We start from the raw sequence: 24,401 nt of genomic DNA on the forward strand, positions 1-24,401 counted from the left end.
TTTGCACCAAATAAGTGAAATCACAATCTGCATACCGAAAGCTAGCTTTGTGCCAAGTTTGGTGCAATTCCATCCAATGGTTCGGGTTGTAGTTGTGTCTGAAAGTCCTATGGGAATTAACGCGAGAAACACAACTTTTTTGCACCCCCCAACCCATTTTTCTTAGCCCTGCGCTTGACAGAGCACCCCAAAGCTTTCCGTGCACAATAAGAATCACTGGGGTACTTTTTGGGGAAACTTTTGAGAAGATTTGTCAAATTGGACCAAAATATTGTCATGTCAAAAAATGCTTTTTCTAAGGAAACATGATCCTAACTATCACTACCCAGTAGGGGTGTATAAAGTTACACCTGTGGTGGTTGGTGTATTTTCTTTCAAATTTGCCCTTATTATTAAGCTCTTTTTTGAAAAGGGTCATGTGGGGCAACCCTAAGATTGGAAGATAGGATCAATTGGCCCTGTGGAAAGTATGAATAGTATAATAGTTTTTATGATAATCTGGGCAATTGCTCTTTCTGTCTCTAGCCAAGCCATAAAGTAGTCTGCTTAAGGGCCAATCTTTCGACACTTGGTAGATTTAAGTAACAGCATTGCTTGAAATGAAAGAAAATTTGTCAAATTAAAATCAGAAAAAGTTAGATGAAAAGTTACTTTGTTGAGCCAGAGCTGGCCAAATATATTCCATGCCATGCAAGCACCTTCATAATAACACATGTTTAATTTCCAAGTGAGTAAAGGGTATATGGATTAAGAATATGATGCCTCTTCAAGAAAGAGATGGCCTGGACTAGAGTGTCATTGTTATTAGTACTACTAACCTAGAATAGATAAATGTATTGGTGCACCACAGAATCCTATTGAACCCAGCCAGAATATATAAAGCAATGCTGGCTGATTCCCTAGGTGACATCTTGTTTGAGTGCCCATTAATCTATCTGTTCTCGATGTAGGTTTTGAAAAGAAAGAAATAGAACCTCAACATTCTTGATCAAATTATTTTAGTTTCGGGTTCCAGTATATACCTGATAGGCCTTGGTGCTTTGTACCATAAGTTTTTTTACCAACTCACCCAGAGTAAACAGTCAACCAAAAAAAAGTAGTATGTCTAGGGTCTCCTCGAGGATAATAGCATTTTGCACCAATAATCAACCAGTACTTTATAAGCTTTCTATGAGGGTGATAGTGCTCATTGATGTGCTGATTCACAGATTCACGCATGAGGCTTGCTATACGGCGGTCATTATACAGGGGGTTATCTATAAGCTACTTATGACCATCTCCATGAAAAATGAACTGGTTTGATACTTGTGAACATGCTAATAATTTGAAATTCAGGAACTGATGCAAAGCTATTTTTCATTTTTACCGCTGACTGATTTTGTTGCTGTCTGCTTATTCCTCCATGTCTTTTGAGAGCGAACATACTAAGGGCCTGATTTACAAAGGTAAACTAACACTTTTCTTTTTATGTGTGAAGTTCCTCGCTCCTACTGTGGAGTCTCTGCAGTTCTAAAATTACTATTGGTAAAATTAAGTAAAATTAAACTTGTGGTTTGATAACACAAAAAAGTAGAAAACATACACAGATATTTCCATTTGTGAACAAGTCTGTAATGCTCTCATTATGGCTTGAGTCCTATGGTAATCTTTACTCAGGAGATGTCAGATTTTACTGCTCTTTAAGGTGCTACACAACCTCTGGCAACTCTGTTTTTCTGAGTATTTTACCTGGAGGCTTTGGTCCTTGAAATCAGCCTGTATGTTTGGTCAAATTCAAAGCAAAAACACGAGGGAATCCGTGTGGAAGCTCCATTGCCACATATTAATAGCCAAAATCCTAAATTCTACAAGGGAGACGCAACTCTAAAATCTGATTTCTCAAGCCATGCAAGGCCACCTTGCATGGCCCTGCATGGCTTGATAAATGTGGAGTAACACATGGCAGTGCACATGGCTGCTTTGTGGTACTCCGCCTCTGAGAGGCGTTCTTTGGGCGGAGCGTGGATTTTTGCACATGTCCACACATCAATTTTGACTCATTCCCATGTTTACCATTAGACGTAGACCTGGGAATGTGGCAGAATGCTACGCCTCACCAGGGGAGGCATAATGAGGATAAATATCTTTATTTCTCCTCATTTTTTCCTCTTTCTATGTGTGCTGCATTTTGAAGCACACATAGAAAAAGGAAATGCCTCTCAGGATTGTTTTTCTGCAGTAAGGTTTCCCTTCCTGCACAAAAACAATCCTGCTTCCAATGCAGACACCCTTGCACCATGGTACATAGTGCCTCCATTGGCGCTAGGCTGCTAGAAGTGTGCCAGTGCAAGGAAAGGACAGGAATGTATAATATAATGTTAAATACAGTGCATTCCTGCCCTTATCCTTTCACTCAGGGCAGCAAGGTGGCTTACTGCATTGCTCTGCTCGAAAGTATGATAAATCTGGACCTGTAGTGTTTATGGAGGAGTTGAGAGTGCCCCATTTTCAATAACACTAGAATGAGAAATTCTGGGTAAAATTCCGCCCATGGATTATTGGGCTCGCCAACTTTGTACTTATTCCGTATTAGCATATATGGATTCGTAAAATGAAGTTTGGTTTTGCCCCTCTCTTCGGTTTGTAACATTTTCATTTTGTCCCGCAGACTTACTCCGCCCATATTGCGGTTAATTGATTGCTAACATATCTTTACCCATATGACATAAATGTCGCTTTAAAGATAAAACCCGAAAATGTTATTTTAATTAAAAAAACGGAATCTGCCTTTATGTGCTCATATCATATGTGGTCGTCCCTCTGTATTTAAAACACCAGAATCCACAACTTTTGAATGAGGTAAAATGTGCACTTATAGATCATTCTTTTAAATACAGTTTGCGCAGATAGCATGCACTTACCCTAAATGGGTTAAAGATTTTAAAATATGAATATAGTGGAAGAATGATTCCCACAGTGGCACTAGAAAGGAACAGGACTCAGCCCCTTTAACAGATATTCATTGGACCATTAAAGAATATACTTGCAGTCATCCAGCAGCAGAGGCCTGCTGATTAAATAAACCGGCTAAATGATAGGATTAGTCTGACAATTGTCACATTGTAGGGAGAAGTGACAAACACATTTTTCGGGTGCGATATGTTATAATTATTGTCTGAGAATACCCTTTTAAATGTAGCAGAATGAAAATTACGCTTAAAAGGTTCTGCTCCTGTGCTTTCATGTCAAGCTCCGCAAGGAAAGCCATTGTTTTATGTCAGGTGACATTCATATTATAAAGGTTTCCCAGGACAGAGATTAGACTTGACTTGGCTATACCAAAAGTAACAACTCGTCTCTGTGTTCCCCATTTTTTGCTTCTCCATTAAGTAATTGCATTCCACATGTATTTGCCCATTTTGCCTCAAAGCCTCAATTATTTTGACACTTGGAATTGGGCACAGACCTTTGTATCTGACAACATACATTTTAGATTATTCTGAACAAATGGAAATAGATGCGCGATGCTGTGGTTTCACGCAGAAAACGATTCCCCTTGAACACAAATAAAAAACACAATAAAGTCATTCCATTGACGATCTAAACGCTTCTCTTGCAGCCATCTATGAGCAGTCGTGCGAAGCTTATAAGCACAAAGGGAGTACTTCAGGCTTCTATTATATCGATTCTGATGGCAGTGGGCCCCTGGGACCGTTCCTTGTGTACTGCAATATGACAGGTAAGCTGATGAACTTGCTTGAAACATCGTGCTGTGTTTGTAGGCATTGTCATGCGGTGTTCATATTAATAGCACCACTTTCAGATGCATGTCTGTGATTTCTTTATGGGTACTGCATGGAAAAAACTAATTGAATTACAAAACAAAGCCGAAGCATGCAGTTCGGTGTATTTGAGGTGAGTCATAACTTTTAGAACAACGTTGATAATTGCAGTAATTTGCCCCACTTGTCTCTCTCAAGTATTAAACATGTAGGGCATCAACCAAGCAAATAGCATGAATAATTCTTTTTGTAAAATGGGCCTGCTCAATATATTATCAAATTGACCCTCTAAGAGCGAGAGTGTACATTCATCAAAGTAAGGATTTCAGACCCACCGAAGAATAAAGGCCCGTATTTATACTTTTTGACGCTAAACTGCGCTAACGCAGTTTAGCGTCAAACATTTTTGCGCCGGCTAACGCCATTCTGAAGCACCATGCGGGCGCCGTATTTATTGAATGGCATTAGCCGGCGCAAGCAGACCGGCGCTGCCTGGTGTGCGTGGAAAAAAACCACGTACACCAGGCAGCGCCTGCGTAGGGAAAAATGGCGTTAGGGCGTCTTAAAAATGGTGCAAGTCAGGTTGACGCAAAAAAATCGCCTCCACCCGATTTGCGCCATTTTTAACGACGCCCAGACGCCATTTACATGACTCCTGTCTTAGTAAAGACAGGAGTCATGCCCCCTTGTCCAATGGCCATGCCCAGGGGACTTATGTCCCCTGGGCATGGTCATTGGGCATTGTGGCATGTAGGGGGGCACAAATCAGGCCCCCCTATACCAAAAAAAATATATAAAAAAAAAACAAATTTATACTTACCTGAACTTACCTGAATGTCCCTGGGGTGGGTCCCTCCATCCTTGGGTGTCCTCCTGGGGTGGGCAAGGGTGGCAGGGGGGTCCCTGGGGGCATGGGAGGGCAGCTGTGGGCTCATTTTGAGCCCACAGGTCCCTTAACGCCTGCCCTGACCCAGGCGTTAAAAAGAGGCGCAAATGCGGGGTTTTTTGACCCGACCACTCCCGGGCGTGATTTTTGCCCGGGAGTATAAATACGACGCATTTGCGTTGCAGTCATTTTTTTGGACGGGAACGCCTACCTTGCATCTCATTAACGCAAGGAAGGCGTTCACGCAAAAAAATGACGCTCTTTACTCATAGTTTGGCGCTAGACGCGTCTAATGCCAAAGTATAAATATGGCGTTAGTTTTGCGCCGAATTTGCGTCGAAAAAAACAACGCAAATTTGGCACAAACGGAGTATAAATATGCCTCAAAATGCTTCAGGATTTCAAGATGAATTCATATGAGCTAAAAATAACATTCAGGGTTTTTATTTGGGGATTACTTTGATATATGTTGGTCATGCTGAAAAAAGGAACTGGATTTTTTACTGTTCGTGTTTAAACAATGCTATCATTAACATCACACACGTGTGCCACCACTGAACTGTTGAGGTTCCTAAATTGTGAAAAAGAAGAACATAGGGCCACATGTACAAAGCATTTGTTAGTCACAAACTGGCCAATTCACAGAATCGGCCCATTTGCAAGTAGAAAAATGTTTTTTGGGATGTACAAAGCCCAAATTGTGATTGGGTAACTTTAATGCACACGGTCTGCAATTTAAAAACAAAACAAAAAAAAGTGCTTTATTTAAAAAGCAGTCACAAACATGGTGCTCTGCTGACCCCAGGAGGCCAGCATCCTTGTGAGTGCCAGCCATTCCCATATGGGTCGCAAATTGTGGCTTGTCTCATGAATATTAATGAGGCTGGTCCCTTGCGACCCATTTGGGAATCACTAACAGTGTCTGTGACACTATTGTAGATCAGGTGGTGCGATTTGCAAATTGTGAGTCGCAAATCTTGACATTTGTAAATGTGGCCCATACTCCTTTAGCACTTTGAAATTGTCTGAAAAAGCCTATTGGGACTGTGTAGAAGTAAGCCCCCGGAATGCCTCTCTATAAATGAATTGTGACTTTGGAACACCCAAGAGTTGCACTTCAGAAGAGTTATATAACTTGATGGCCTTGTGTTTTTGATACCATTTACCTACCTTGGCACATTCTTAGAAGAATGTTTGAGCCAGAAATACACATTTTAAACTTACTCTCTCCAGCAGTATAATAGTTTCCTCATTGGTGAGGTAATAATAGCTGCTTGTTAGCCTTACAGATTAAATCTTTTGCTGTTGGTTCAATTATTGTTTATCCATTATGCAAAGTACTAATCTAACCAGGTATTTACAAGGGCCTTATAGCTGTTGTATGCCTGTTTAGGATGGAAGCAATAATAACTTTTGAAACTGAAAACGAGGCATTTAACAATTGTTAGATGATCTGTGGATAGTTAAAGGTTTGATAATTAATATAAAACCCAAGCTGTTGGATAGGTTATGTTGACAGATTGCATCTATAAAATTAATAGCTTTGAGAATCAAAGGTGTAATTTCCTCATATCTCGGACTGCCCTAGATCAGTGTTTCTTAGCCTGTGATTCGTTGACCCCTTGGGGTTCGCGTAGGCTACTCTGACGGACTGTGACTGCTTACAAAATTAAAGATTGGACATATATATATATACATAAAAAAGCAACATGTAAAATGAAAAATATTAAAATGGTCTGTACATGAGACTGATTTCGATACTGGAGGCTAAAAATCAAGTTGGCATACTCAGAATAATCTGTGGCAGGGTAAACATGTGTGGAAAAAGACAGCAAGCTTTAAACACAAAAAATAATTATTTGAGAAATCACATAAAAACCACAAATTTTAAAAACTCCAACCTTCCAATTAAAATAAAACATTTGATGTTTCTGTATGTTTTGTTTTGTGAATTGAATAAAACATTTAATAATTCATGTATTTGTGTAGTCTACGCTTGTTTTTGTTGTTTTGTGCATCGTTTTGAGGTTCAAATCAAAGAAATTGCTTAGGCAGAGGTCCCTAGTTTCCAGTAGTGTTTCAGTGTGGCCCCCCGTCAAAAGGTTATGAACCGGGGTGCTAGATCATCTCTGTGTTTGAGAAAGACCAAGGCACCAGAGAGATACTGTGTACTTTCCTTTTGGTAAAGTAGCAAAACTAAAAATCTGAACATGGCAAAGAGAAAGGGGCCCACAAGACTAAGGGTCTGATTGAGATCTCGGCTGAGGGGTTACTCCGTCACAAATGTGATGATATTGCGTCCTCCGTACTTTGATCCCCATAGGCTTTAATGGGATTGTAATATGGTAGATGGGATATCTGTCATGCTTGTGAGGAAGTAACCCCTCAGCCAAGATCCCAATCAGGTGCTAAATATGCACATCTCAAAACAGGATATATTCAGGCCTTACATCTACCTGATAAAATATATGACTTTCAAAAGTGTGAAAGACTTTCTGCAGTTAAACGTTTAGTGATATGCATGTGAAATGGATGTTGCCCTGAGAACAAGCAGCAGTATTAGAATGTAGTGAACACCTGGAGAGAGTTAACAAACCTTGACATTTTTGACAATCATTTTGCATACATATGTGTAAGAGCCATAAAAAATGAATTTGGTGTGAAAATTGGGCTTGAAACACACATCTCCATATAGTCAGTGGTCTAAGAGAAGGTACTTCCCAACATGGCAAATATTTTTTAGTGGAGAAAAAAGATAAATCATTTTAACATCCAAATGTTTAAATGTCAGATTTGGAGCTTTTTTGTGATAAGAATAGTGAATGTACTGGCCTGAAAACATTCAAGCCATTTGTGATAGAAATTGGTCATGAATATATCATACATACATTTATGCATACATTAATCATTTGAATCCCAGTTCACATAAATCAAAAATGATTTATGGAGAGGGCAACTCCATAATATGTCATTTGCTGTCAATGGCATCATGTCAATATGAAGTTTGTCAAAAAAAATGATAGATCCCATTTATAATGGACTCAATATTAATTTTCAGGGTAGCACACTGAAATAGTAGACCCTTCTGGTATGGCCACACCTAGTCCTTATTACCACTTCATGGAAATTGGTATTTTGTTATCATAGCCGTTTCCTATAAAATACCAAAATAACATACATCTCACAAGAACATATTGTACAACTCAAAGGGTAGCCTACTTGTATTTAATCAAGGAAAGGCTTATCCAAGGCTGCAAAAATGAAGAATTCCAGTATGTCAGTTATTCCAAAATGATAAGTATTGGACCTGGCCCTGTCTGCAGGGTCACCCCCCAAAATTGTTCCTTCACCCCTTCTGTATTCTGAACCCATTTAATTTGTGTTGACTTTTAAGACTCTGTGCACTTTACGAATGCTAACCAGTGTTAAAGTGCTTGTGCTGTTTCCTTTAAACATGGTAACATTGGCTTCAACCCAAGAGGTACATTAAATTTACTTGTAAGCTCCTAGTAAAATGATACTACAAGTACTCAGGGCCTCTAAATTAAATGCTACTAGTGGACCTGCCTCACTTATTGTGCCACCCACTCAAGTGGCCTTTTTAAACATGTCTCAGGTCTGCCATTGAAGAGCCTGTGTGTGTGCCATTTCGACCTGGCCAGATGAACATTTTGCAAGGCTAAATCATATATTTATTTTTTATAAGCAATTTTATTAGTTTTATATAACAACATAAAACCCAACAGGGCACGATTACAATATGCAGACCGAAACTGCACAGGTCCAAAGAACCATCGTAGTAGTCAAAGACAAGGCGCACAACATTCCTACATTGAAGAGATGCCTGCTGCACAATCTCCCCAGGTCCCCATCCACTTCTCCCACACTCTGTCATGCTTGGCCAGACAGCCCCCGCTTCATAAACCAGTTTTTCTTGCTGGGCACACCGGTCTACGCCGGGGGCAGTTTCTGCTTTCCAACTCGCTGCGATGTCTCTTTTGGCCACTAAACAGGACATCACCACAAATGACTGGTCTGCTCTGTTGGACCCCATCCCATCAAGAACTCCCAATAAAATAGGCAACAGGGCAACCTCGACCTCCACCTGTAGGACTCTGGAGATCTCCTTTACCACCGCCTGCCAGTAGGTTTCAATGTGGGGGCAAGTCCACACCATATGAAAAAAGTCAGCACTAGGGCCAGCACAACAAGGACAGTTAGCCTGGGGAAGGAGGCCCGCTCTATGCAACCTGTCGAGAGTGAGGTGCGCGTGTGGAGAAAGTAGGTCTGCACCACCCGGAGACGGGCGGTCATGGACCATCAAAGCGCCCCTCCAGTCCTTGTCCTCCATCGGACCCACCCTCCATTCCCACCGCTCTTGGAGCCTGTCAAGCGTCTGTGCCGTGTTGACAACTAATGTGGGATAAATGTGCAACACTCCCCCTGTACCCAGGGTGCACATCAGTGTCTTAGCCTCAACAGGGCATAACTCAGGGAGAACCATCCCTGCTTGAATGTGCGTGTGTAATGCATGTCCGAGTTGCAGATATTTATGAAACTGGGACCAAGTGAGCGAAAACTGCTGCTGAAGCTCCTGGAATGACCGCATGTCAAAACCCACCCAGACATCACCCAGCAGCGAAATATCTATGAGGTCCCATTTATGGAACCCCTGAAGCTCCGAGACCTCTCCCAGCCACAATCCCTGCCACAGCGGAGTCTGTTGAGTAAGACGGTGCCACCACCCCATCACCCGCAGGGCAGCCCTCCACCCCATCAGCTCCACCCTCGTCACCTCTGGGACTTCATGCGGCAGGGGGCACTGTACAGCGTCCCGTACAGACCGGGATAGCCCATTGTCAAAAATTCTAGCTGGTATGCAGGATCCGACCAACCCCCCCCAACCATTCATTAACAACCAGTAGATGCATCACAAGGTGGTAAAGATAGAGGTCAGACATCCCCAGACGCCCTTCACACACATCACCCTGACAGGTGCGAAAAGCCAGCCGGGGGCCGAACTGTGTCATAGGAATTGCCCAGCGACTGCCTCTATCTCCCTGAACCATCACCTAGGGATGTGGTAGGGTAAGTCCTGGAGCAAATAGAGGAACCGGGGAAGCACCATCATTTTATATAGTGCCATCCGTCCCAGGATGTTGAGGGGTAGAGACCGCCATTGCTGGAGGTCCTTCTTGAGTCTTCGAGTTAGTGGCACAACATTAGGAGACCATGCCAGCTCGGGTAGCAGCGCTATTTGCACCCCTCAGATACCAGAAACTACTGCATTGGATAGGAATAGCACTCTACCAAGCATAGCAGTCCCTGTGGGGCTCAATGGAACCAAGAGAGATTTACTGGGGTTAATTATCAAACCTGACGCCTCAGCAAACAGCCCCAGCAGCTGTGTCACCCTTGGTCTACCGCTAGCCAAGAACAAGAGTACATCATCTGCATATAACGCAATGCGGTCTTCCCTCCCGGCGGGCCATGCCCAATCGTCAATTAGGGGGTCCTCCCTTATTAGCTTCATGAGCAACTCCATCGTTAGTGCGAATAGGAGAGGGACAGTGGGCAGCCCTGGCGGGTAGCCGTGCTGGTGGGAAACTGGTCCAACACTGCCCCATTCACCTGCACCCGTGCCGTTGGATTAGAGTAGAGGAGTCCCACCAGTGCCCAAAACCGTGGCCCAAACCCGGAACTCAAAAGCACCCTTTGAAGGTATGACCAGTCCACCGTGTCAAACGCCTTTTTTCGAAGTCCACGAGGAGAAGCGTCAGGGGAGAGGTCAAGAGGGCCAATTGGCCAGTGCCACATGCAGTCGCCTAATACAATGCCTGGTACTCCCACCTGGCATAAAACCACACTGATCTGGGTGGATCAGTGAAGTCAACGCTCTCTTCAACCTAGCTGCTAAAACTGTGGACAGTATCTTAATTTCAGTATTAAGAAGCGAGATGGGGTGGGACGCAGAGCAACACCTCGAGGGTGGACTAGTTTTATGAATCACCACTATGGTGGCCTGATCTAGTCCCGGGGGAAACCCTCAGCCTTTTCAGCCTCCTCAAACATGGCAAGCAAGTGGGGAGTTAGGATATCACAAAACTTGGTGTAGAGCTCTGCCGGGAAACCGTCGGGGCCCGGCGTCTTACCCGTGGCCAACTCTGATATAGCAGTCCCGATTTCCTCGAGTCCAATGGGTTCTTCAAGGTCCTGTCTTTCCGTCAACGAGATCCTTGGAAAGGACACCTCCTCCAGCAAGGGGGCCTCCCTCTCCACTTGGGGCCTAGGACGCTCCTCATAGAGCCTTGAGTATTAGGTGGCTAAACTGTACGCTATCTCGCATGGCGTCTGGGAAATAGCTCCTGAGTCTTCAACGACCTCTGGAACAACTCGGCTTGTCATCGGTCCAGTTGCAAGCCAGTGCAAAAGCTTGCCATTTTTGGCCCCAACCTGTACACGCGGGCAGTGGAGGCCCGCCACATATGCATCGCTGTCTCGAGAGTGGCGTGCTTAATCTCTTCCCTAACCAAGGCGAGCTGCCTTGTGACAGCCGTATTCATGGCCGGTGAGTTGGCCCTCCTGACGCACCACCTGGGCCTCAAGCACCGACACTTTCTGGTTACGCACACGCTCCTGCACACAAAGGATATGCTTGTCTTGCCCACGAAGAGTCGCTATGCAAGCAGCCCAGATTGTACCCGGAGACGGCACCGGTCCAAGATTGAAAGAAAAGTAATCAGTGAGCCGGTCCCCTATGGCCTGAATGTAATTGCTTTCCTGCAGATACCAGGCAATGAGCTGCCACACCGGGCTCCTGACCACGTCTATATCATTCAGCAGAAGAAGGAGTGGTGCATGGTCCGAGACTCCATGGGAGAGCACCCGGGGTACATCAAGGGCTGGCACAAGAAAGTGGTCTATCTGGCGTAAGTGTGGTGTGCCGCTGACGTGTGGGTGTATTGGGGGTGTCAAGCCCGCCACACATCACAGAGACCGAGGCCCTCCACCCATCTGAGCAGCCCCATCACCCTCGTAACACAGCTTGAAGACAAAGGCCCGGTGATATCCATCTCCGGATACATGATGGAGTTGAAGTCCCCCTCAATGGGGTTAGGCCCGGGGGAGTCCCGCCACCATATCCCTGAGGGTCATGAGAAAACGTTCCAGCGCACCCGGAGGAGCATAGACACTAAGGATATTGATTGGGTGCCCCCAAGCTATCCGGAGACCACCACGTAACGTCCCTGTGGGTCCAACCGGGAGACAGCAACCACAATAGGCAAGGAACAGTGCAACAAGACGGCCACACCCCTAGATCCCTTGGAGAAACCCGCATGGTAGACCCTGTCATATCCCCCCTCATGGGCATAGGGCACAGAGTACCAATCAAGTGGGTCTCCTGGAGTAAGAGTATGGACGGAGCAAAGCAGCGGAAGGTACAAAAGACCGCAGATCGTTTAATTTTATCCAGGAGCCAATTTACGTTCCAGGAGAGAACCCGCTTGGCCAGCTCTGGCATGAGTAAGGAATCAGTAGTAGTGTGTGCAGTGTGCCCGTCTGACCTTCACACCGTGATCAACTAGCCAAACACAGGAGAGCATAACACAAACTCAACCTTAAAAAACTGTAGATAAACATTCCTGTAAACCCCCTCAACTGCCCCTACCCCATCCTTCCAACCCAGAAACATCTGGCACCCAAAACTGTGAAGACAGAGTGTCAATAGTAGGTGTGGAGTGGTGGACCCCTCCATTGAGTCGGAGTTCTGCAATGCGGCCGTCCGCCACCCCATGCCCTATGCCAGGAAGGGAGAGTTCATCCATGCCATCCCCAGCTGCGTGGGGTTCGTACAGGTCAGTCTCAAGAGAGCAAGGGAGATTGGCTAAGGAGCTCCTCCTCTGCAACCAGAGCCGGACTCTTCTCCTCTGGACCGTCTGGTGTACTGCCGCCCTCGGAGGGAGTCAGGCTTGATCGACCTTCCTCTGCCGACATGCCGTGCGGGCTGCTCCTTTTCCTCCTGCAGTACCGGGTATGCCCGCACCCCCATGCCCTTGGGGAGCCAATGGGACCAGTCACTGGCAAGCTACCCCCAGGCCGGGGGGGCCTGCCGGGCCACCCAATGCTTCCTGGTAAGCCAGTTCCACGCAGCCTCTGGTGATAAAAAAAAATGATTTCCCGTCCATTAGGACCTTGAGGCGCACAGGAAAGAGGAGCATGTAAGTCAGTTGCATTGCCCGCAGCTTCTGCTTGACTCCCTCATGCGAGCGGCGCTTGGCCTGCACCTCACGGGTGTAGTCTGGGAAGATTAAGATCTTGTGGTTGTCCCAGCAGAGGTCCGGTTGTGCTCTTGCCTCCCGAAGAATGATGTCCCGGTCTTTAAAGTTGAGAAACCTTGCAATCATCGGCCGCCGGGGGCCACCCAGAAGGGGCCAGGGCAACAAAGACCTATTGTCACGCTCAATGGCAAATCAGGGGGAGAGCTGCTGATCAGGGACCCACGATCTGATCCAGTGCTCCAGGAAATCGATCACGTGGCTAGCCTCCGCTCCCTCCGGGAATCCCACAAAACACAGGTTGTTACGCCTGGAACGGTTTTTGGCGTCTTCTTCCCTATGGTGGAGTTCACCAGTGCGAGTCTGCAGCTGAGCAACTTTGGCCTTGAGTTCCGCAATCTCATCCTCCGCCTGGGAAACCCGGTCTTCAACTTCTTTAAGTCGACCCACTGCTACCTGTAGGTCCTGTCGCAACAGGCCCACATCCTCCCTTCCTTCACCGACCTTGGTCTCAACTGCCAACTGCGAGGATTGGATGGCCTATAGGATCACACTCACCCCCTCTGCTGTGGAAGCCTCCGTCACCAGATCTCCTTCCGCTCGAGAGGCGGTGTGCCTGGCGAATTGATCAATTCGCTGCTGTGATGCCGGCAGCTGCTTACCTGCTTTGTCCTTCCCCATGTCGGCCACCAGTCCAGGGCGACACTGCCAGCAGGCATGGGCGTCGCCGGGCCACGGCTCGGCCGTACCGCGCTGCGCAGATCTCTCCACTGTTGTGCGCCGGGCTGGCACAGGCCTCCTCCACCACTGAAATTTAGCCCCGGGCCGCAGCGTGAGCCTCAGCCAGCGGCATGGAGGGGCTGGGCACCTCTCATCCTCTTCGCAGCAGTCCCACAGCAGTATAACAGATCGGGGCAGGTGGCGGCTCCAACCTCAGGCCTGCCTCCACAGTTGCAACGCACCGCTCCAAGAGGCTCCCGCGGCCTCACTGGCAGCCCACCCTGCTCAACTGGGCCCTGAGGTAGACCTCAGGTGCAGGCCTCATGCGGCAAGACTTTGACGCGAAGTCCGGGCCCCCTCGTCCGACTCAGCTGACTCCTGCACAGGCAGGAGCCCAAGCGAGGACTAAACAGGCACAGGATCGACAGGGCTCATCAAGGCGGATGACGGAGTGAGCCGGAGCACGCTTAGAGTGTGACCAAATCTTCATTTTTAATACATTTAAATCACCTCTGGGCAGTCCTTAAACAGCCCATAAGACACAGTGGCGGTCATTCTGACTGCGGCGGGCGGCGGTCGCCGCCCGCCATGCGGTCACCGCCAAATGGCCGCTCCGCGGTCAGGAGACCGCGGATGCCATTCTGGCTTTCCCGCTGGTCCGGCGGGCGACCGCCAAAAGGCCGCCCGCCGGCCCAGCGGGAAAGACCCTGCAACAAGGAAGCCGGCTCCGAATGGAGCCGGCGGAGTTGCAGGGGTGCGACGGGTGCAGTGGCACCCATCGCGATTTTCACTGTCTGCAAAGCATACAGTGAAAATCTTCATGGGGCCCTGTTAGGGGGCCCCTGCACTGCCCCATGACACCCGTTCCCGCCATCCTGGTTCTGGCGGTGAAAACCGCCAGAAACAGGCAGGCGGGAAGGGGGTCGGAATCCCCATGGCGGCGCTGCAAGCAGCGCCGCAATGGAGGATTCCCTGGGCCAGGGGAAAACCGGCAGTAAAGCCGCGGTCAGAATAGCCCTGGAAGCACCGCCAGCCTGTTGGCGGTGCTTCCGCTGCCCTCCGCCCTGGCGGTCAGAGACCGCCAGGGTTGGAATGAGGGCCAGTGTGTTGTATTTTAAAATTTTGGACATGCACATTTAAGTTTTACGTCATGTTGTGAAAATTCTCAACTTCAATTTTTCACTACTGTGAGGCCTACCTCTCCCATAGGATAACATTAGTTTACCTTATTACATTTAATAAATGCTAACTTCTTATTTGGTAAAGAACAAATACAGTATCTTCACTCACCATCATTTTTACTGATATAATTCAAAATCTGGCATGCAGGCTTTTTTCATCATAGCTATATTAGATTCATTTGCGCACATTCTCAAACATTTTACATTTTTGAACTTAGGTTTGTGTTACAGTGCTTCCATAGCATGAATACGTTAAGGCTCTCATTATGAGTTGCACGCCAAACTTGTACTGCCACCTGACCGCCAGCGCGGGCAGAACACCGCAGGCCCTATTATGAGTTCACAGCAGGGCCGGAGGGCGAAACAGCATTTTCGCCCACCGGCCCTGCCATGAACAGGGCCTTAACATTGACGGTGGCTCGTAATCAAGCCAACGGCAATGTCTCAGTGTGGGAGGTGCAGCAGCACCCTTTGCGCTTTCCGCTGCTCGTAATTCGGGCATTGGAAAGAGTGACGGGCCTGTCCATGGGGGCCCCTGCACTGCCCAGGCCAAGTGCACAGGCAGTGAAGGGGCCACCATGGGGCCCCCGATGCCCCCATTACTCGAGTCTTTCCATGGCAGTACAACTGCCATGAAAATGCTGGCAGAATGGGGAGTCATAAAACCCAGGGTGGCCCTACATGCAACACCACCCCGGCGGATTCCAACCGCCGAGACTGCCAGGCTGTTGATTGGTGGCAACCTGACAGTTCTAGCGGTACCATCGTGGTGGCTCCTCCACGGTCGTAATGTGGCAGCCAGACCACCACGAGCGTATCAGTCTGACTGCCACCACGAGTCTGGCTTCTTAAAACCACAAGACTCATAATGAGGGCCTAAATGCCTAATCAATAAAGACATTACAGATAGGAGGCAAACATAATCATCAAGCAAGACATTACAAATAGAAATCAAACCTAATCAATAATCAATAAACAAAGTGATACCAAGTATTAAATATACATAGAAGTAAAAAAAATTCTCAAAACAAACCAACCTGGTTGTGATCAATTAAACTAAAGTCCATCGAAGTATGTCCCCATGCATAAGTGTAACTTAGGGCCTGATTAGGAGTTCGGCGGATGGTTTTTACCGTCTGGTGAACTTCCGACAGGGAGGTTACCTCCCCGCCGGACCCATTAAGAATTTCCCGTCAGGTCAGTAGCCGGAAACCTGAGTTTCTGCCCGCTGGCCTAGCGGGAAACAGCCTACAGCATTGTCTCCGGCTCGTAATCAAGACAGTGGCAATGCTGTAGAGCGCAGGGTGCGCCAGCACCCTCACAATGTTCACTGTCTGTCAAAGCAGATAGTAAACATTGCAATGGTGCTGGCCAGGTGGAGCCTGCACTGCCCAGGCCAAGTGTATGGGCATGATGCACCCGTTCTCTGCCAGCATTTTCATGGCAGTGGCAGAGAAGGGGGTCATAACCCCCAGGACATCGCTGCTTACGGACTAGGACCGCCAGCACCTCCAGACCGAGATCTCCAATGCTGGTGGCGCTGGATGTCCCTAGGCGGCCCGACTGCCAGGGTTGAAATATGGCACTCAGACTGCCGCATTGGTGGTGGTCCAACCGTCATCTGCAAATCTGGTGGTCTTGTGACCGCCAGGATCATAATGAGGCCCATAGTGTCCATCTCTCCTGAATTAAGAGCTCAACCCTCTTTCACAGTTACACCCAATGACTTCAGTGCAATGCCTATGCATTTTGATCTCCATTGAGGACCCAATTTGACAAGATCTTCCACGGGGCCATGAACTTGAAATCAGAGATTGTTTACAATATTTTCTACTGTTCAGCTTTATGAAAATTGCTATTAGTACAACTTTGACTTAGAAGCTACAACATGAATAAAATGAAAAAATGGAGCACTCTTGTTAAACCTGGCATCCTTGGTGTGGTCCCCCACTAACGTTGTGCCTTCAGACCTTCTGTTTTTGCTGACTTTTTTTTTGCTGGCCTTAAAACTCTGCACACTTTATGACTGCCAACCAGTGCTAAAGTGCTTGTGCACTCTACTTAAAACATGGTAGCACTGGCTTATTTCCAATTAGCAGGTTTAATTTACTTAATAAGTAAAGTGCACTACATGTGCCCTGGGCCTGGAAATTAAATGCTATTAGGGGGCCTACAGCACTGATTGTGTCACCCACTTAAGTAGCAACATTTCTCAGGCCTGCCACTACAAAGACTAAATATGCAGTTGTTAACTGCCATTTTGACCTAGCAAAATAAACCTTTTGCCAAATCCAAACTCTCCTTTTTAGTACATATAAGTCGTCCTTAAGGTAGGCCCTGGATAGCCCAAGTGCAGGGTGCAGTGTATATAAACATTTGGATATGTACTTTTAAGTTTTACATGTCCTAGTGGTGGAAAAAAAACTTACATTTGTTTTTAACTACTTTAAGGCCCATCTCTCCCATGAGATAACATTGGAGTTACTTCACTAAATTGTATAAGTGTAAATCCCGAATGAGAAGAGACAATAGTTCATGTTTGGCGCCTCTGGAATCACAATTTAAAATCCTGACTTCTGTTGAAGTTGGATTTTAAATTATAATTCTGACAATGCCACTTTTAGAAAGTTGGCATGTTCTTGACTTAGCCATTTGGTGCCTGTAGACTGTCTCTGATCATATGACTGGGTGTAGTTGGCAGGTAGGCTTGTGTATTCCTCCTAGACATTCACACATAATGGAGAATATAGGTGTGACAAGATGGGCCATCACTGGCAGGATGGGAGAGAGGAGTTGGGCCCAGCCTCTCCAACACCTGAATAAGATGTGTCCTGCCTCCACACAAAGGGTTGCATAACTCCCTGCAGTGAGTATGGAGCTGGAGCCAGGAACTTAGTGCATCTGTGCATTTCTAAGGCATGCTTCTAGAAGCTTATCCCCACTTTGAAGGCACAAATATGCATAAAAGAAGAACCCCAGATATCACCGCCTCAACACACTTCTGGGCCTGTGGCCTGCCAGAAAGAAGGACTGATGTGCTGCTACAAGAACTGTCACTCTGCTGGACTGCTGCTCTAAAGGAACTGCTGCCCTGTTGTGCTGACCTGTCACCGGTTGTCCTCTTGCCTAGAGAATAAGAACTGGGCCTGCAACTTCATAATGAATCCAGGACTCCAGACTGGCTCAAGGGCTAGTCTGCTGGCCTCCTGATCTGTGCGTTAGGAACATAAAAGGCTCCTGAACCAGCTCTAGGACCCACCTGAGGTGAGTCCCTTACCCCCAAGTGATGCCCTACAGAACCCGGACCCTTGGTGTGGCTCAGCTGACTCTTAAATCAAGCTTTTGGGCTCTTTGTGACTGCAAATGGGCCGGTTCACACCAAGACCGCTCTGCTGACACTGAAATCCAGTGCAAGCCACCACCGTCTGCCTGTCTCTTCACACAGTAGCATTGACAGCCTGCTGGAGACCGCCGATAGAAGCTCCATCTTGCCCATCCATGATGCCCGGCCTGCTCTTCACACCACACTGACTCCTGCCCGCAACATTTTCCTTGCTCCTCTGGACCTTCTACCACTCAAACAGGACTCTTGGTACAAAACTTGAATAGGTAAAACTTCAGCTGGATTAATCTGGGACTGTATATGACCTGTGCTCCATTGTGGTCGCCGTGAACTTTTGACTTTGACCCAATCCAGAGGCACCAGATAGCAGCGATTGGCTCTTCCTGCTTTTAGGTGATATTTTACAGTTTATTATATAAACATTCATAACTCTAGTTCTACTGATTGGATTTTTGTAATTTTAATCTTGCTTTATGTATTAAATCAAGACCTATTTTTCTAACCTGCTATGGGATCCTGTTTTGTGTGGTGCTTTCCTTATTTTACTGTTTGAGATATTTATCACAGCATGTTTAATTTTCCCATCTTTATAGGTTATGACAAGAAAGGTATAAACTCAGCATGATTTGACTTAGCGTGTTTGAATCTGATTAACATGAAACTGCTCCTAATATTATTTTGCACAAATTACTGGTGTGTTTAATTTCAAAGTCCAGTCACATTCCAGATTTTGCTTTTAATCTTTTAATCTTTGTATCCACAACAAACACAAAGGATCAAGACACTAAGGCCCTCATTACAACCCTGGCGGTTGGTGATAAAGCGGTGGAAATACCACTAACAGGCCGGCAGTAAAAAAAATGGAATTTTGACCACGGCGGAAACCGCCAACACAGAGAGCCACTTTAACACACCGACTGCCACGGAGGTAGCAACAAGCCCCGCAGCTGTAACCACCAACAGCCAGGCGGAAGACAATGTACCACCGACAATATTACAACTGGCCTATCCTCCACCTTTTCTGGGGCGGTACCAATGACATCAAAAGCATGGCGGAAACAGTACACAGAAGGCAAAGGACTCACCTCTTGAGACTCAAGGAAGAACCACGACACCATGGAGCCCAAACTGTAGGTGTTCCCCATGCTGGTCTACCTCCTCCTACACCAGGAATACCAACGCCGGCGACAAGGATCACGTTGAGCAGGGGAGGGGAGGAAAAAGAGAGTGACATATGCAACACGCAACACCCCACCCCCAACACCATACACACAAACAGATGCAGTAACTTTACATATTCACCCCATACCCCTCAGGAATAATGCAAGGACAAAATGATTTGAAGAAAGTGAGTGTAATAAGATGAAATCCTCAAAAATCAAAACAGTATTTACAGATAAACAAATGAAGGGACATTGCCCAGTCCATAACGTCTGTGGGCCACAGGGCCATATCACATAGGCCAATGCCCCACTTGACTCCTGCCTCAATACAGAGAACACTGCTGGGGCATCAGGTCGAAAGTGCACAGGCACCTCAGGGGGAAGGGGAATAGGTGGGCACCTCAGCCGGAATATGTTACAACACCACTGCTCCTGGAGGGAGCTACATGCCCTCTGCGATGTCCTTGGGAGTGCAAAGCCACAGTCTCTCTAGTGGGTGGTTTGCCCACTGCTTGGTCCTGGGGAGTGCAAAGCCACAGTCTCTCTAGTGGGTGGTTTGCCCACTGCTTGGTCCTGGGGAGTGCAAAGCCACAGTCTCTCAAGTGGATGGCTTCTTCACTGGTTCTGGAGGGGGTCTTGTGCCCAGTGTGCTTCATCCTGGCAAGGAGGGGGTGACTGGATGCCTTTGTCCACTGGTTCTGGAGGTGGCCTTGTGCCCAGTGTGTTTCATCCTGGCAAGGAGAGGGTGACTGGATGCCTTTGTCCACTGGTTCTGGAGGTGGCCTTGTGCCCAGTGTGCTTCATCCTGGTAAGGAGGGGGTGAGTGGATTCCTTCTTCCATTGATCTGGAGGGGGCCGTGTGCTCAGTGTGCTTCATCCTGGCAAGGAGGAGGTGAGTGGATGCCTTTGTCCACTGGTTCTGGAGGGGGCCTTGTGCCCAGTGTGTTTCATCCTGGCAAGGAGAGGGTGAGTGGATGCCTTTGTCCACTGGTTCTGGAGGGGGCCTTGTGCCCAGTGTGCTTCATCCTGGCAAGGAGGAGGTGACTGGATGCCTTCGTCCACTAGGTCTGGAGGGGGCCTTATGCCCGGTGATGCAGCACATTGGGAGTACAAGGTCACAGTCTCTCACCTGGGTGTCCGACCCACAAGATTTGCTATGGGCAGGATGCATGACACTCCATGGAGGCAGGACTACAGTCCTTCCACCGGCAGCAACGGCTGCCCAGTGGTAGCAGTGCTGGTGGCGGTGCTGGTGGCGGTGCTGGCAGTGGTGGGGGAGGCTCCAGCCCTTCCCCTGCAGCCTCGGACGGCTGCCCTCTGGGGCTGCTGCTGCTGCCAGTGGTGCTGGTGGGGGTGCTGGTGGCAGTGCTGCCAGTGGTGGGGGAGGCTCCAGCCCTTCCTCTGCAGCCTTGGACAGCTTAAGTGCCATGGTTGGTGGTGGGGGCTCAGATCCTGTCACAGCACCAGGCCTCCTGTCCCTCCTGCCTGCAGGGGCAGTCCCTTTGCCCTTGCCCTTGGCAGCTGGTGGTGCCTACTTGGTCTTGGCAGCTGGTGGTTCCTCCTTGCCCTTGGCAGTGGTCTTGCCTCCTTGCCCTTGGCAGCTGGTGGTGCCTTCTTGCCCTTGGCAGCTGGTGGTCTCTTCTTGCCCTTGGCAGCTGGTGGTCCCTTCTTGCCCTTGGCAGCTGGTAGTTGTTCCTTCCCCTTGCCCTTGGCAGCTGGTGCAGGCACACTGCCAGTGCTGATGGGTGTCTCCTTGGAGTCTCTCACACCTGCTGTAGCTGCCGAAACTACAGTGGCCGTGGACTGGGTGGCTGAGGTGCTGGCCTGGGTTCTGCCCACCCTGGCCCGAAGTGAAGGACGGGGTGGAGGGGTAGAGTAGAGGTCAATGGTGGAGAGGAAAAGTTTCTTAGGGACACTGGGGTGGGAAGAGGGTGAAGGTTTGGGGGTGGAGGAAGAGGGAGTGGTTGTAGGAGGTTTCTGTCTGCTGTGTTTGGGTGCAGGTGCATGGGCTGGATGCTGTTGTGAGGTGGATGGCTGTTGGGTGTCTGAGTGCTTGCCTTTGTGTACTTTGGGAGGAGGGGGCACAGACACAGTGGGAGAGGACACGGGATGTGTGCATGGATGTGGGGGTGGTGACTGCCAGTGAGGGGCATGTACTGATGGGCGTGATGGTGATAGTGGATGAGGATGTAGTGCATGCAGGTGTGAGTGGAGACGCTACAGGGAGGGAGGTGGACAACGAGGAGGGGGTGACATAGTGGAGGCAGTGGATTTGACTGATTCTAGATGGCGTTTGTGTGAGTGATTGTGTGATGATTTGTGGTGCTTGTGTTTGCGTGAGCCACTCTTGTGTGTTGTCTTGGGTGCATGCTGGCCTGATTGTGTGCTTGGGATAGGTTGGGGTTCAGGGGAATGGGACTGGGTAGAGGAAGTTGGAGGGGGGAGGCTAGAGACAGGGACAATGGCTGCCATCAAGGAGGAGGCCGGAGCTTGGAATGATCTCTGTTGGGCCGCCACGCCAGAGTGAATGCCTTTCAGGAATGCATTTGTATGTTGCAAATCCCCTGCCAGCCCTTGGATGGCATTCATTATGGTTGACTGACCAACAGAGATAAATCGCAGGAGGTCAAAAGCCTCCTCACTCTGGGCAGCAGGGCTAACTGGGGCAGGGCGTGAGGTGCCTGGGGTGAAGGAGATGCCCACCCTCCTGGGTGAGTGGGCACGGGAAACTCATTGAGGGGCTGCTGGGAGGGCGGGGGTGGTGGCTGTACCTTGTAGTTGGGATGCGCACAGAGGTGTCCGCCACAAGCACGAAGCTTCCATCGGAGGAGGTATCACTGTCCGAACTGTCCCCTTTTGTCTCCTCCGTGGTGCTCCCCTCGCCCTTGGTCCCATTGGTGCCCTCACGGTCAGTGGATTAGGCCTCCAGGGCCATGTGGGATGCATCTCCCTCCATCGCCGGTGCCTCTGCTCCTCCACCAGATGATGCTAATGCACATAAGGACAGGATGCCAAAATAAAAAGGGGGGGAGAGACAGAGGATACACTTGGTCAACAACACCACCGTTGGCGTACTCAACACACAGGGGACAGCCCTACGCATTAGGCGATGCACTGCCACTCACAATGCTAGTCACCAGGCCATGGACCGTAATACCTAATGCCAATAGCTGCATACCTGAGACCCACAGATCCCTGCCCAGTAGTAGATGCCCACTAGCATGTTTGGAGGTGGAGTGCATCAGCCCCTGCCCACCATGGAACCTACCCTGCAATATCCAGCCTGGCCTAGAGGCACCCACAGGCCCACATCCCCCACCCAGAGACCATCCCACCATGCACAATTTGCAGATTTGGAAACTGTACTCACCCCCTTGTGGCGGCTGTGATGCCCTTAAGCACCCATTGAGCTCCGGATAGGCCACCACCAGTATGGGGAACATCAGGGTGGTCAGGGTTGGACGAGCACCCCTTTCTCATTGGGAGGCCATCCCCAGCTGGGCCTCTGCCATCTTCCTTGCCCAGCGTCTCAGGTCCACCCACTGTTTGCAGCAGTGGGGGCTCCGCCTGCCGTAGACCCCCATGGTCCGCACATCCTTGGCGATGGCACGCCATATATCCTTTTTCTGATGGGCGCTGACCTGCAGAAGAATGAAAATAGAAAAAGGTATCAGTCATACCGTTCGGCCTGTTACACCCATGGCCCACCATATCCCTCCCATCCCCTTACACACATACATTGCCCACCATACATGCAGCATGCTGCCCAGGACCCCTCCACCATCCCCCCCTTACAGGAGGCCTTCACACACAGGACACCATGCATTTATGCCCCAGGCATTGTGCACACAGTGTACTCACCTGTTGGTCTGGAGGCCCATAAAGCAATCGGTACTTGGGTAGGACCCCATCCACCAGTTTCTCCAACTCTGCAGTGGTGAAGGCAGGGGCCCTTTCCCCAGTGACTCGAGCCACGGTCGCTTCCAGACACAGGTCACAGCAGCACTTGCAGTGGAGGTCCTCTCCTGTTGAAGGTCAGATAGAAAATGGAACTCACGTCCGCAGCCGTGCATACCATAACCACCAGCTTACATCACCATTGGCTACTGTAACCCATAGGGCCCAATGATAACCAATGAGGAGTTGCACAGCAATACTCGACCGCCTCCCGCAACGGCATGCAACGGCACGCAATGGCGCACAACGTCAGCAGCATTACCTCATTTCCACATGTCCCTCCACACAGGTCAGGTGTCTGCCATTTTAGGGGGGGGCAGGCCATGGCACCTCAGCCGACATAAGCACATTTTGGGACTAAACATAAACATCCTGTGCAATACATTGTACATTGAGGAAATGTTGAAAAATGACCAGATGCTCATCGTTTTGCCCCCTAGTGTACAATCGCAGGATGAATTGGGGATGGAGACATCCCTCCATGTACAGGCCCATGGTGGACTTTGCAACAATGGAGGACATGTTCATTATCCTCACCTACAGACTTGTTAGGGCCACAATCCAAGAGCTGTGTGCCCAGTTGGAGCCAGACTTGATCTCAGCTATCCGTAAGCCCACAGGGATCCCCTCTCTTGCGCAAGTCCAATCTGTGCTCCATTTCTTGGCGAGTGGCTCCTTCCAAGTGACAGTGGCCATGGCAGCAGGAATGTCACAGCCAATGTTCTCAATAGTGCTGAAAGTGTTGTCTGCCCTAATGAAACACATGCACAGCTACATTGTTTTCCCCCAGGTGGAGGATTTGGCCACAGTGAAAGCTGACTTCTACGCAATGGGACATATCCCCAACATTGTTGGGGCAATTGATGGTACACATATTGCCTTTGTCCCCCCAGGAGAAATGAACAGGTGTTCAGAAATCGAACAAGCTTTTACTCCATGAATGTGCAGATAGTGTGCCTGGCGGACCAGTACATCTCCCATGTCAATGCAAAGTATCCTGGGTCTGTGCATGATGCCTATATCCTGAAGAATAGCAGCATCCTGTATGTGATGGCTCAACTCCAGAGGAAAAGGGTGTGGCTAATAGATGAGCCCATGGTCCCCACCCAGTGTA

General features: G+C 48.6%; 1 protein-coding gene across 3 annotated transcripts in view; it reads left to right on the top strand.

Moving 5' to 3' along the window:
• CNTNAP4 (contactin associated protein family member 4) overlaps positions 1-24,401 on the top strand; it is a 2,124,586-nt gene that overhangs the window by 1,553,745 nt on the left and 546,440 nt on the right. For all 3 annotated transcript variants that reach the window (XM_069227637.1, XM_069227632.1, XM_069227640.1), the window contains exon 12: positions 3,599-3,718. In XM_069227637.1, coding sequence (XP_069083738.1) covers positions 3,599-3,718 — 120 coding nt within the window. The remainder of the gene's footprint in view (positions 1-3,598; positions 3,719-24,401) is intronic.

This window comes from Pleurodeles waltl, chromosome 1_1 (genome assembly GCF_031143425.1).
Source record: "Pleurodeles waltl isolate 20211129_DDA chromosome 1_1, aPleWal1.hap1.20221129, whole genome shotgun sequence".
NCBI lineage: Eukaryota > Metazoa > Chordata > Amphibia > Caudata > Salamandridae > Pleurodeles > Pleurodeles waltl.